Source organism: Scardinius erythrophthalmus, assembly GCF_964197995.2.
Source record: "Scardinius erythrophthalmus genome assembly, chromosome: 12".
Taxonomy (NCBI): Eukaryota; Metazoa; Chordata; class Actinopteri; order Cypriniformes; family Leuciscidae; genus Scardinius; species Scardinius erythrophthalmus.
The window spans coordinates 22067856-22082808 of record NC_138232.1 but is presented as its reverse complement, the minus strand read 5'-3'; the positions used below and the strand labels follow the sequence as shown (position 1 = coordinate 22082808).

Sequence of the window (14953 nt, the reverse complement as noted above, 5' to 3'; positions counted from 1 at the left end):
AACACATGAACGCGCGACGCCAAACGCTCAGGCTCAGCTGGAAGACGCATTTATTTACCTGAGACGAGTGGAGAGGAAGGAGCGCAGTGCATGCAGTGACATCATGTCAGAATCATATGTAATAAAATACCACATGTAATAAAATATCACTATAAATATAAACAAATAAGATTTATTTTAGTACTCACTATCAAGCTAGCATATCGATACTGGTAAAGTTTAAAATATACTTTGTTTGATTCGGTAACAAGCTATATTTATAGGTAACGAGCTATATTTATAAGGCAAAGCTAAAAACAGGTTGCATTGATACACGTTTTTCCATTACCATCAGTTACACTGTGATGAAGGTGAATTTCGTGTAAGATTCATAACATATACGGTGTTTTGCGAGTTTCCATGATGAAAACATTGTTGACTCTAATGAGGACTACACTCCGGAGACAAGTACCGCTTCGTCGGTTCGAGGACAGGTCCGGGGTCGAGGGCGAAGCAGAGGAGGTCGTTCAAGAGTGCGGGCAAACAGGGTCCGAGGAAGTAGTTTTTGCCTTGTTTGCCTTCGCTGACTGCATATGCAGGTGCTTTGAATTTTGAATGCTCTTTCTCTGCCATAATTTTACTCTTCGTAGGTTCCGCGCCTCTTGCACTCCTCAAATCAAACGAGTGCGCGCGCATATGGGCAGATCTAGCAACAGGGGTGGTAGCCATGGTTGCGAGAGTGAGTGACAGTCGCCCAAACCAATCAATTGTTTCGTCCCGAATGGAAATAATTTGCTGTGTTTATTGCAGATTAAAAGGTCTACAGTCACTCGATTTTTATACTCTCTTTTTCAGAGCACTTACATTTTAATTATGTATTGGTATATAAAGACAGTTTAAACAAATTTGAAAAAAAAGTTTTTTATAAAAATCCTACCTACCCTACCTTTAATTCTGACCACAACTGTAATTATAAACATTTAAGCTCCATTTAATTATCCATCAAAGGGGTCAGAACATTCAAATTTCAGGGAGGTTTTCAAGCAAACAATTTGGGGTTCAGTTGGCAAAAAGGTTGGGAAACCCTTAAAGGGACTATGTGTAGCTTTTTAGGTATTTTATTATCTAAAATCAATATTTTAATTCATAAATATGCCCTCCATGGTGTACAAATACCTATGCCAATGATCAGACTAATCCTCGTAAACGAAGAATTTATTATCTTTATATACATGGGACGGGTAGGTCCACGGACGCTTCCATGTAGTTCCGCCATCTTGAAAAACTATAATAGCAGAGAGGGACAAAAAGTACTAGGCCAACGCGTTTCCACAACGCGTTTTCGTTCAGAACCAGCGTCACGTGACTGAAGCCAGCAGAAGCGGAGGCGCAGAGCAGTGAGAGACGCTTGTCACTGCCCCGGCAAGTTTAAAAGGATGCACACTGCACGGTTATTTATACACCGTTCATTCATACATATGCTGAGTCACAGGATAAGGAGTCCTCGTCGTGACCGGAGATTACAAAAACAAGGGTTAATGTCGGGATAGCTAATGCAGGAGAAAGCTTTCAAAAGAGACCCTGAAGTTGCTTGCTTTCTTCTCGACAGGTAAGTCAATGTTAATTACAAGCTTTTTTTCATTGCTTGGTTGTGTACTTTATTATATAGACAGTAGAACATTTATAGTTAAAAGTTAAACAGGCTCTTTGATGAATAGCAGCTATTGAGTAAAGTAACATTAGAGAAGGCGCTGATGATGATGATATCTAACAATGCACGTACTTAAAAAAATATAACGAGTAAGGCCGGTGACACACTGGATGCGTGGCGTGTCCGTTTTTATTTCGGCTCCCATGTTAACAGGTAAGAGCTTGCACACTGCCTGCGTGACACGCGCGTCGAGCCGTGCGGAAAACGCGTGCATGCTACAAATAGAACCGACGCCTATTTTTTACACGACACGCAAGCGTGTTGGAAGCGTTTCCAGGCAAAATAGAATAGGAAAAGATGTTTATATGTCATTTTGACACGAATACATATTAATAAATAACATTTTGATGTTTGAAAGTCTCTAGGTTTTGACATAAATGCAGATATAAATGTAATTAAAAAAAATAATAATATCGATTTTCAAATATTGCACCTGTCAATACAGAACGAAATATTCTGTAGCCTATTTTGTGTCAGTACTGCCGACGTTGTCTTCGCTGCTATATTTATGTTTAACATGAAGTATAGGCCTTCCACAACTCTCTCCCCATATGTCAAATATATCACCAATGAGGCTTATGTCACCTAGCAGCAGCAGCGCCGCGTCAGACACGATTCTGGTGTGCAAAGACATAGAAAACGCCACGCAGCTGACACGCAAAAGAAACGCCACGCTCACGCCACGCAGCCAGTGTGTCACCGGCCTAAAGAAGGCATTACTACTAATTACCATAGTTAATGTTTTTCTCAGTCAGTAATTGATAACTGTAACATTCTTTTTTTTCCGTTGTTTCAAGTTTCAGTTTGTTTTAAATAACAAATCTGTTCACCCGAAGAAAAACTCGAAGTGCTATTATAAGACATCCTGTCATAGCTTTTTGGTACATAACGGCTACCGTAGATGCAACGCGCATTTGAAAAAGTGAGGCGCTGGAGAGCATTATTCGTTTGAATGCAAAATACAATTTCACCACTAGATGGGAGAAATTCTTACACACAGTCCCTTTAAAGGGGTCCTTCTGTAACATTAGGTTTAAGATTGTGAAGTAGTGCTTTAGTCACCTTGTAGCTTCTTGGCCAGATCCAGCAACATTGCAGAGTAACAGGAGGATCTTTGAAGAACCACCCTGATTCAAGAATTCTGATGATAACGTCCCTGAGGGTGGTAACCTGTGACCTTTGGGCTCTGCGGTGTATGGGGACGAAGGGAGGGAGTGATGGATCCCTACGAAAGATAAAAAGGAACAAGCATCTTATTAAACATCAAAAGTGTTGCAAAATAATAGTGTGTAATTATAAATCAGTTCAGTGATAAAATGAGAACTTTGTACGTAGTGCCATCAAAACTTAAAAGAAAAAGAAAGGTCAGTATGTTTCATACATTTACAGTGAGTTAAAGGGGTATTTATCCAACAATTCCATTATTTTTCAATTATATGGGTATTTTTAATATAATGGGTATTTTTTAAGTAATGGGTGTGTTTTGGGATTTACGTGCGTTAAACCAATCAGAGTCTCATCTCCCATTCCCTTTAAATGCCAGTTGCGCTCGCGCCATGGCAGATTCGCTATTTACATGACGGAATTTGATAGTGGAAAGACCGAATGCGTCTCCAGAGCGCAAACGGATCTGCTCGTGCGCGAGGTAAAAGTGCGCAAGCAGACCATCTATGGGACAAGCCGGATTCCACCATATCTTTATGTACACAATAATAATCTTTTACATTGTAATCCTTTTATTTGAAATATTTGGCATGTTTTTGTGCTGCTGTGCGTCCCTGTGTGTTTAATAAGCAGAGTGTACGCGCATTGTGGACCTGCCTATAGGCGCACATTACTAACACGCTCTTTAAATAAAAAAAATAAAAATATATTGTGCCATTGACTTTAGACCAGGTTTCAGTTGGTCAATGGCACAGTTTATTTCTGTTGCCTCAAAATAGCAACGTTCCAAAAATACGCCAGAACACACCTCATTTTCAGACCAGCGCACAATGGGCCCAAATGCATTTGCTATTTAAACAAATTGGCGCAGGACGTGAAAATGATAACTGCGTCGGACTGTAACTAGCAAAAAACACTTGCATCGCACTTGGCGCTGAATTGCGCCGGATGTCAGATAGGACCCTGAATATGTAAACGTAGAGTAGGCGGTCAATATATGCTCTTGGTGATCAATATATGATATTATGATATGATATATGACTTCCCAATGACCCATTTTGCAGCTCAATTTTTTGGAATGGAAAGTGTGATTGTTATATAGTGTGTTCTATAGTGTGTTAGTAAGTTCTCTTACTTGTGTTTTCTATATGTTGTATCTTGTGTATCAGTATGTGTAGACTCTACATGTATCATTTTATTCCTGCATCAATCTTGTAACTACCCTTTTGTTTCCTTGGTGACTGCTGGCATGCTCTGATCTTTCACTTCAATCGGAAGTGGATGTTTGATCCTGAATTGTGATTAAAAGCTAACAATGCAGTACAACACACACACACACACACACACACACACACACACACACACACACACACACACACGGTTTATGGAGACTCTCCATAGGCGTAATGGTTTTTAATACTGTACCAACTGTATATTCTATCCCCTAACACTAACCGTACACCTAAACCTACCCATCACAGAAAACCTTTCGCATTTTTTGAGCCATTTTGTTAATGAGGACACAGAAAGTTTCCTCACAAACCATGTTTGCGCAGTAATACCTTTGCTGATCTCTATCTACATACAGTAGAATCAAAATTTATTGTGAGCAACTTTATAACTTTATAAATAAACTGTATTTATTCTGGGTTTTTGTTTTGTTTTTTGCTTTAAAAAATCTCATTGATCTCTATGTGATTTTCTCTTATGTTACTTTTCTCATTAAAAGAGAACTCCGGTCAATTTTAACATTGAGCTCATTTTTTTGTAAATTTGGAGTGCTGTCAGTACAGAGAACAATGACAAAAACCGGTGTTGCCTACACCGTGTTATCCTCTTTTTAAAATTTGCACCCTGTTGACTTCAATGGGGCAAGTTTTAAACCTGCTTTTAGCCTCTTAACATCCTTGATGTGTCATTACAAGTGCACAGGTCATGTGAGTGATTCCTTCGGAGTGAACGCGTGTGAATCTGACTGCAGTAGATGTGAAAGATATGAATAAAAATGATGTTATTTCAGCCAGCGCACATACCTGTATTTACATCCTGTTTTCAGTCGAAGTCCATAGTAATCGAGTAATCGAGTACTAAACCTATGCGCGTGAACTCGACAATCGATTACTATGGACTTCGACCGAAAACAGGATGTAAATACAGGTATGATCACTGGCCGAATTAACTTCATTTTTACTCATATCTTTCACATCTACTGCAGTCAGATTGACCCGCGTTCACTCCGAAGGAATCACTCACATGACCTGTGCACTTGTAATGACACATCAAGGATGTTAAGAGGCTAACCGCTGGTTTAAAACTTGCCCCATTGAAGTCAACAGGGTGCAAATTTTAAAAACAGGAAAACACGGTGTAGGCAACACCGATTTTTGTCGTTGTTCTCTGTACTGACAGCACTCCAAATGTACAAAAAAATGAGCTCAATGTTAAAATTGACCGGAGTTCTCCTTTAAGTCATCTAAAATGACAGTTCATTTATCTTTCTATAAATGTGATTGATTCATTTTGAATGGGAAAACCAATGCAAATTTTATCATTGCAAACCTTTGGTGTAACTTAATTTTTTTTAAAGAAGTATCTTGTGCACACCAAGGTTCCATTAATAAAATACAGTAAAACATTAATATTGTAATTTAAAATAACCGTTTTCTGTTGTACTAGATTTTAATGTGTAATTTATTCCTGCTATGAAAAAAAAAAAAAGAAATTAACATAATTATTCCAGTCTTTAGTGTCACATGATCCTTGAGAAATGATTTTAATATGCTGATTTGGTGCTCAATAACATAATGAATAAAAAGTTCAAAAGAAATTTCAGAATTTTTTACAATTTTAAGTTAATTTGAAATAGTAAAGACTGACATTGTTACAAAAATCCTGTCCCTTTTGATCAATTGGTAAACCGTTAGTTTAGGGGCCAATTCTCACTATTAACTAGTTGCTTATTAGCATGCATATTACTAGGATATTGGCTGTTTATTAGCACTTATAAAGCACATATTAATGCCTTATATTCTGAATGACCATATTCTACATCCCTTAACACGATCGTGTTACCTAATACCTAATCTTAACATCTACCTTACTAACTATTAGTAAGCAGAAATATATAATAAAATATATAGTTAATAGTTAGTTAATAATGAGAATTGGACCCTAAACTAAAACCAGACCGATCAGTTTCATGCATCCTTGCAGAAAAAAAAAGAATCATACTGCTCCTTAACCTTTGAATGGTAATATACTGCATATTCAAGGTCGCAAAACACTAAATAACACAAACAGTAAATAGCAGATTTTTTTGTCATTTGCCTTTCATTTCATGTAATATATCTGACAGAACTCTGTGCTTGTAGACTGTTCCTAGACATATAATATGAATACAGTTACACTGACGAATACTTGACACCATCAAAATAAGTTCTGTATAAATATTGGTTCTCTTTAGCAATCCAATGAGAAAAGTAGCAAGTGCTTATGTACAATATCTTCTTTTCATGGCAGGATGGAAGTGTTTCTATCTCACTCTCTGATTCGCTCTCTATCGCACACTCACAGCAGGCCTTACTCGTCAGTGTCTCATTTGAGGGCCAGCTGGAGCAGATTGAAGAGGGGAACTGTGAGCTTGTGAGAGCCATAATTAAACTTGGCCCTCACTGACACACACATACATTTCACACTTTCACAGACGCAAACACACTAAGACCAACCCACAGTTTGAATGCCTTTACAGAACAATGCAGTCCTTTTTGGATATTGACAGAATTCTTCTGTTCAGCCATGATTTTATTTTCAGGTCAAAGGAGGAGCCAATAGAGGCTCTTAACAGTGCTGGTTAGTTGCAAGTTGTTCGTTGTTAGCTGTAACTGATTATATGCAATCTGGATTACGAAATCAGATTCCATGTCGGGTAACGGTCATATAGGTCACACTTTTTTGTGTTTTATTTTTGTGTTATAGTGTTTTATTTGTATTGTTTTTGTTTTAAATAAGATTTTTTTTATGATTTAATTCATTATCAGCTTTAAATCAACTTATGGACCCCCTGCAATTACTTCACCAACACCAGTTTTCGAAATCCTAATGTACAGTAATGTAATGTTTAATACTCTTCATGTTGTTGACAAAAACGGCAATATATTTTCTTTATCTTTGTACTTTTATGTCAATATGGTACAAAATTATGCTATTCAAATCAATGTGATAAATGGGTTAGGTCAAAAGTAATCTAATGACATACTAAAATGTGACATGTAAACAGATCACTGATTGGTCAGAGAGAATAGTCACTACCATCGTTATTGGATTTGCGACACTAGACACCAAACCCAAACAAACAAACTTCTTCATCTTGCAGTGAAAAACATCCACATGCCGAGAATCAAGAACACCATTCCATCGATATGCTCCATTGCTCCTGTGTTGTGCATTTGTTTGTGACGCGTTTACGATGATGCCACGGCAATAGAGGCGCCGCAACTATAACGATCAGTCTATAATCCCACCCACTTTTAAGCAGTACTAAACTGCAGTGGAAAATAAAATAAATAAAAAAGTACAGTCCAGTTATATTACCTAAAATGTGTAATGTAATAGATTACATTATTCTTTAAAAATTTGTGTCATGTAATTTGAAATAAGTAGCGTATTACAATTTGTAAGTAATCTATCAACCACTGACTTGCCTTCAATCTCAGCAGTTTTCCTTTGTTACCTCACCACATGGAGCAATACTTTGAAGATGAGAAGATTTGACATTACTTTGCTATAAGAGTCATGTGTTCCACTGTGGCCTTAAAAGACTATTTCTGGTTCAATACAAGTTAAAGGGTCATGAGAAATACAATTTTCCTTGAGCTTTTGACATATAAGAGGTAATCATCCTATAAGAATATCCTGTAAGTTTCAGAACTGAAAACTTCCTTGTTAGTCCAAAAACAGCTTTTATTGTAACCAAGGCCAGAAAACGACTCGTAATAGAATGTGCCTATAGGTTAACCCTCTGGGGTCTGGGCTGTTTTTGGGGCCCTTGAGATGTTCTGACATGCCCTGACATTTGTGCTTTTTTCAGTTGCTTATAAACATATTAATGGCAAAGGTGTAAATTCACTCTATAAAGCACAAACAGGGCTACCATAATATGTGAGCCACGTGTATGTATATGTTTTCATTTTTGAGAGAATAATGTTTATGCATGGTTATTGAAAAAACAAAAATTTCTGAAATAAGGCCACAAAACACATAGTAAATATGTGTCAATAAGACTTTTGACTAATGGATGTCATCACCTAGTGTTTTTTCTTCAAAATTATGTGAAAATAGTCTTGCTTTATCGTTCACATAAAACCATACATTGATTTAAATTGATGTAAAACAGGTTTTGCTTGGAAAGCCAATATGCGAGGGGGCGTGAACGAGGAGTGGTTTACATCTTAGAATACAATGTCCCACCCACTCTGCATAATGAGCCATTCATTCAGGTGTGACACTGACTGAGCCACAATGCAAGGACAAAATTTATATTTAGAAGAAGACTTATATTGACCATTTAAGATTTTGCTTACATCTATCTTGTAAATATGTTTTGCTATTTTATTAAAAAGGTTACAATTACAACAATAATTACAATTTCAACAATATTTCAAGTGTACTCTTTCTTTGTAAACAAAAAATGATTATAGGCCTACATTTTATCTATGTATTCATTACTTTCATATTTCGCCTGACTGTAACGTTGTTTTCATGAAATATTAGGGCATATTGTTAATTTGCAGTTTAATACGTTGCTTATACAAATAGCCTACATTTTATTTCAACATATTTCAGTCGATTTTTACTCATCTCAGTATAGCAATACAGTTTGCTAAAACATCATCATTCATTCACACACGCGATTTAAATTTAAACTGTCTTTGCCAGCTGTGGTAAACAGCGCGTATCTCTGCCATTCATTCATTCATAAACAGAAACCCACGTGAAGAAATTCACTTGAGAAGGAAAAAACTTACTAGTATTCCTCAGCTCGCTCCTCGATATACCCGCACTTCTGAGGAACATTTTCCATTATTATTATTATTCCTCACAGCTGCAAGACGGTGTAAACAAGTAATGATCTGAATAAACTTGTGTGTTTTCTCGAGCTGATATGGGGGGCGTTCACAGGATTGCGCTTGGATTGCCTCAGCCATTTGCGTTTGAATAGTGCACGCTCTCCGTGGGCGGAGTCACATTACATCTGAATCAGCTGTAATTAGCTCGACTGGAATCGCTTTCTTTTAATACAGATTTCACAAGATGAGAATATTTGTTTTTTATATAAATTACTTCATTTAAAAGAAGAGAATTCAAGCTTCATGCCTGTGCTTCTGTATGCCTGTTTGAGTATTTGCTGAGTTATTGTTCATTTTCGGACGCGTTTCAGAATGGACTACACTGGCAGAGAGAAGGCAGAACTCGCCTCGTGTTTATTTTTCTTTATTTGGCAAAAAGCACAACACTTTGTTTTTATTGTGAGTATACACAAAAATAATACACATTTAACAGAATCGATTGATGTATGAAACTTGTTTTGTAAAATCAAAGTCAAAAGAGTATTTCAGGTCTCAATTCAACTCATAAGGAAAAAAGCGAGCAGATCACGCCGGCGTGATTGCCGACCTCTGAGGGTTAAAGACCGACATTGCATGTTAGTGAGATGACAAGGAGAGAGGAGCAATAGATAACTGGACTAAAAATAATATTACCTAAAGGGTCCTAATGCTAGGAGTGTGAATGTCTCAGTTGAGCATTATTTGTTTGTTTGGTACATCTTACTGCGAATTCTCTTGTAAATCAGTCGCAATTTCGGCACAAGCTTTGCAAACAGACTTTTACGAAATGGCCTTGACAGTAATGCCCAGCCTGTTCTCATCCCAAGGCGTCATATACTGATGCTTTTGACATTTCGTCTACATCGAACGCACATGGCACCCTTTAGCGTCAATATGAGACGCAGATAGATATGGGCCAGAAGGCGCCTCCAAGCAGTCTAACCCTAACCCTACCCCAGACCTAAACCTATCCATAACCGGACAAAGCTCTGTGCGTGTCATATTGACGCTAAAGGGTGCCATGTGCGTTCGATGTAGACGAAATTTCAAAAGCGTCAGTATATGACGCCCTAGGATGAGAATGCGTTGTAATGCCACAACATGTAAGTAACTGTTAATTCTAATGCATGATCTGTGACCAGTGATTTCTGATATGTAATGATTCATGTAGCTACAGTCAGATGTTTGTTGTCTGTGTGTCAGTAAATCAAACCAGTGACTAAACGGTCAACTTCACATTGTTTCTCTTAGTAGGATGAAAATAATCTTATTTAGACTTTGATTAAATTATATATAGAAAGCGATCAAAGAATGCTCCCTTTACAATCGTTGGAGCTCTCAATCAAACAGCGAAAGTTTATCAGTGGCTGAGTTATAATCAACAAATCTCTTATTTACATTCTGTTTGCACTGTTAGTTATGATGAAAGCTTCCATGAGAGTGCAGAAATTGAGTTACAATGACGAGATCACAGCATTCATGCGCTCAACATGTCTGTGATGGGCTACATGCTCATCACTGCAACCTTTCATGCCACTATCTAAATATAATGCTATAGATCTAAGTATAGTGCTATAATCAACACTTTCCACCAGTAGTTAACCTTGAGAGCTGTAATAGTAAAGATGTCAGCCAATCACAGCAGTGGGTGTTTACACTGAAGTCTCACATCAGACATGCCCCTTCAAACAGAGCATTCAAATCAGAGGGCTAAAATCAGGGTAGCAAAAATGCCTTTTATTTCTAAATTCTGACAATTTTGATGTAAAAATCATACTAACATTATAAATGCCCCCCAAGAAACATTATAAAACAATAAGACAATGCAGTTCATGACCCTTTAAGTTACTTGTATAGCACTTGAGCCATAATGTTAATTAATTTTGACTCGCTTACAAACTTAACTTGTATTTAACCTGGACTATTACTTTAATTCCACCACACTAGATACATGATGACAGAACAGCTCTGCGGAAGATGACGACTCTAATAGCAACATTAGATATTAGTAATTCATTAAAGTGGCAGTAAAAGAGCAGTCCATGCCGAATGAATTATTCATTGGTCTGGGCTGGAGAGTCCAGACAATACCAGGAAAATCTACAAGAGCATTGCACAATATCAGAGAAGTGGAGTGTGTATTTGCTCAGTTACACATGACCTCACCAAACCTCTATCAACTTATGCTTCAGAGAGACTCAGATGTAAGTCTAAGAACAGTTCAGAGTCAGACAGATGATCTTCTAACCTAGTCTGTCGATCACATCTCAAGGGAGGGAATTTGGTATATGCAAAGATATTGTACCGGCTACCAAATGTGAGCTACTATAGACTGTAAAATGTCTGTAATATTTACAGAAAAAGTTAAAAAGTTAATTGGTTAACTTTAAGTTACCTTACCATATACAGTGAAAAACTGTAGATTGGTTTAATTGGTCATTGGTTTATCACCAAATTATATGTAATGTGGTGTAGTTCCTGTGTGACAGCACACAAGATTATATTTTATTGAAATAGTTTTGTTTATTCTTATTTCAGTAATGTACATGAAAGGTGTTTTGACATAGAACCGCATAAATCCGAGTCTGAGGACGTGAACATGACGTGGTCATCTGTTATGCGGTGTGTACTTTGAACTTAACACCTTTAACCTTATTATTGATTATTCTCAGATTAGGTAAAGTAAGTCGATTCGAGTCTGGCCTAAATTCGAAGCATAAAATGATTAAAATTTTGTCAAGACTTCTCCTTGGTATGTTCTTGCTTAAAGCCTTAAAACACTATCAAAATCAAAGCCTCGAAGGCAGTTTTTGTATTGTCTATACTCTGTACAATAATCATGCTTTCAATCAAAGGTGTAGACAGCTCTGGGCTTTAGAGTCAGGGATTTTAATCCAAAGAGGCAATCAACTCTTCAGTCTTTTATATTCCTGTTGGTCATCGCCAAAGTTAGGTTCTAATCTTCTTGATTGACGTACATTGTAACTTTTCCAAGACTCAAGATCCTTCTAAGGCCTCGCAGGTGCAAGCTGTCCGCCTTTTCATGTCCTTGAACTCCTGTAAACTAAGGTGGCTGATTTCCTTTTAAGGTTCTAGGAGTAGGACCACAATAGAACCAGAGTTCTTTTTTCCTTGAACACACACACACACACACACACACACACACACACACACACACACACACACACACACACACACACACACACACACACACACACACACACACACACACACACACACACACACACACACACACCTGTGTACTGGCAGTCCCGTTTCGCTCTTCCTCCTCATGGGTAGGCACACACATAAATAATTAACAATAACTTTACATCTCTGCCCAAGCAATGCATTATATTAAATACATTACCCAAATATGTGTAAAAGCATCTCAAATAAACAAGAAGGCAGAGTAATTGCATTTCCTTGATATTATAAAACAGTTCATATCGTCGTCATATCTAAAAAAAAAAACGCTTTATATATGGTCAGACATATTATATTACTGTCATTATTATATTATTATTTTTGACCAAAATCAAGTTCAAAAGGAGTTACAATGTTTATGACCAGTGACTTTAGGAGAATTTCAGAAATGCGTGTTTTGTCGGTCATTAAATGGCCTCATCTGAGGCAGTAAATGCATTGCATTACGTTTTAATCAACTTACAGTTATAAAGTTTACTGTAGCTACTGTATGTGGGCACTCCGTTTTTTCTGTTATTTTGTCAAATCTCATGTTAATAAAGATGAAGTGCTTTGCACAGGCTATTTAAGACAGCATTGGGTATGACTCGACGACAAATGCTAGATTAAGACTCTTCTCCACTCCTCAAATACATAAAACATTAGTACTGAGTAAAGAAAACAATGTATCCACTATCCTAATTTGTATACATATCTGAAAGGGATGCTCAATTTTCTCTATAAAAAAGTTCAGTTAAAAACTAAAAACAATTTTAAGAAAGGGCTTTATAAGTGGACAAAAAGCTGTGACAATTGCAGAGTGACAGAAGACTACAACCCACATTTTAGTGCCGATCGGTAACTGTCACGTGTAATGAGGCAGAGAGTGACAAACTGCATCTGAAGCTTTCACTGCAGTAGTAGATGTATGTATATAAAACATGCCTTCAAGCAAAGTCAGCAAAAAGTTATTTATAATGTCATTTAAAGTTTCTCACAGCTTGATGAACACTCTTAATATACTGCACATTGTAAAAGAAATGAGAAATTCTGATAGTGATGAGCTATAATTACTATATCTGTAAGAAAACTAGTTTTAGAACCAGGTAAAAAGCACAGGAGCATATGGCAATTGGAAAAAGGGATAATCCATAGTCTTAAAATGATCAGAAGTGAAATAAGAACAATTGATCAAGTTTTCGGTCGAAAACATTACACTTAAAAACAATAATAGGCTAATCTTTTGTAACTGGAACAAACCAAATGTTCTCTCAGAAAATTGGTCAGGTGAAAATACTATCTACATGTCTTAATACATCAACACGCATTACTGATTATTTCAAAATGGCCTCCAGTCAGGCCAAGCAGAGGAAGATGAATTTATTTTTTGATCTTAGTTATGCCCAAGGTTACTTACTAGCTCAATTTTAAGTTACTTTTTCTTGTAACCATGCTTGGTCATTGAAGGTCTAGCTATAATACCCCTTAAAACTCCTTGCATGCAATTACTGTTGTACAAAGTGTTATACAAATACATTTTAAAAGAATTTACTTCAATTGACCTTGCAGATGGATCACTTCATTACCCTGTATCCTGGGTTGTACCACAATAAAAGTTTATTTGGAAAAAAGAAAGCTGCATACAGATAAGAAGAAGGACAGAGATTCTAATTCCCAATCCATTTGTCTTTTTTTTTGCAGTAATCCCAGTGTTGTTATTTTCCATCAGATGGAATATCAATTTCTAAATCTAACACATAGCAAAAGTTCATTTTTCAATAAGAAAGCCTTGGCAGACACCCAATACAGCCTAATCTGATTGGAAATTGCACAAGAAAACATAATTCATTATAGCAGAAAAGGCCAAATCGGAGAAAGATCTACAGTATACAAGACTGATTTGCTTTACACTTCATTACACTTTCTAATTCAGTATTTTCAATATTAGCCATATTTAAAACTTACAGTATACTGTAGTAGGCTATATATTTCATCATGTCATGAGTCATTTACAATTTTTTACTGATGCTACCTATCTGATGATAAATGTGGCTGCTGTGATCAGCAATGCAATTAAGATGGATAATATGCAAAATGCTAAAGTATACTCATTAGCCAACCGTTGATAGCCAGATGAGCAGTAAGTAAAGTGTTTTGACAGAACCATGTGAACCTTGTATAATATACTGATATTATGAGTTGTTCCACAACCTCTCACGTGAATATATATTCACATACAGCATTAATAATATGTAAGCAATGAATTTCAGCTGGTGTTGCATTTCTCCCCCAGAAAAAGTTCACATATAGCCTATTTTAATAACATGCAATCACATAAGAAGATCATCCCTTGTGAAAAAGAAGTGCACTTAACTGTATTGAATGTCCACTTGTAGTGTACTTCAAATCTTAAGAGCACTTGACGAAAGCACACCTTCTTGCCCATGTTTTTTTTTTACAATTGCCATTAAAAACTACCCATTTGTAATAAAAAGTGCACTTTGTAATAATGTCAAAGGTTTTAGTTTAAAGTACACTTAAATCATGTTTTAATAATCTTTTGTCATGCTTTAAAGTACACTTATTTTGATGTGTTGACTAGCATAAATAAGCACATGTAAATTAAGCTACTTGTAATTTGAACTGTAGTGTGATATTCAATAATAAAGTTGATATGTTTTAAATTGCAATATCCTCATTGCAAATGTGTAATCACAAATATATGTAAATATATGGCATACAAGTTTCAATGCAGTTACATTAGATAGTGTTTTTGTTTTGTTTTGTTTACTTAAATGGTTGTCGGTAC

General features: G+C 36.5%; 1 protein-coding gene across 1 annotated transcript in view; it reads right to left on the bottom strand.

Annotated features, from left to right (window-relative positions):
• Positions 1-14953, bottom strand: part of usp43a (ubiquitin specific peptidase 43a) — a gene marked incomplete at its 3' end in the record, with an annotated part of 117568 nt that overhangs the window by 19153 nt on the left and 83462 nt on the right. Inside the window, exon 7 of the mRNA XM_081380354.1 lies at positions 2753-2915. Coding sequence (XP_081236480.1) covers positions 2753-2915 — 163 coding nt within the window. The remainder of the gene's footprint in view (positions 1-2752; positions 2916-14953) is intronic.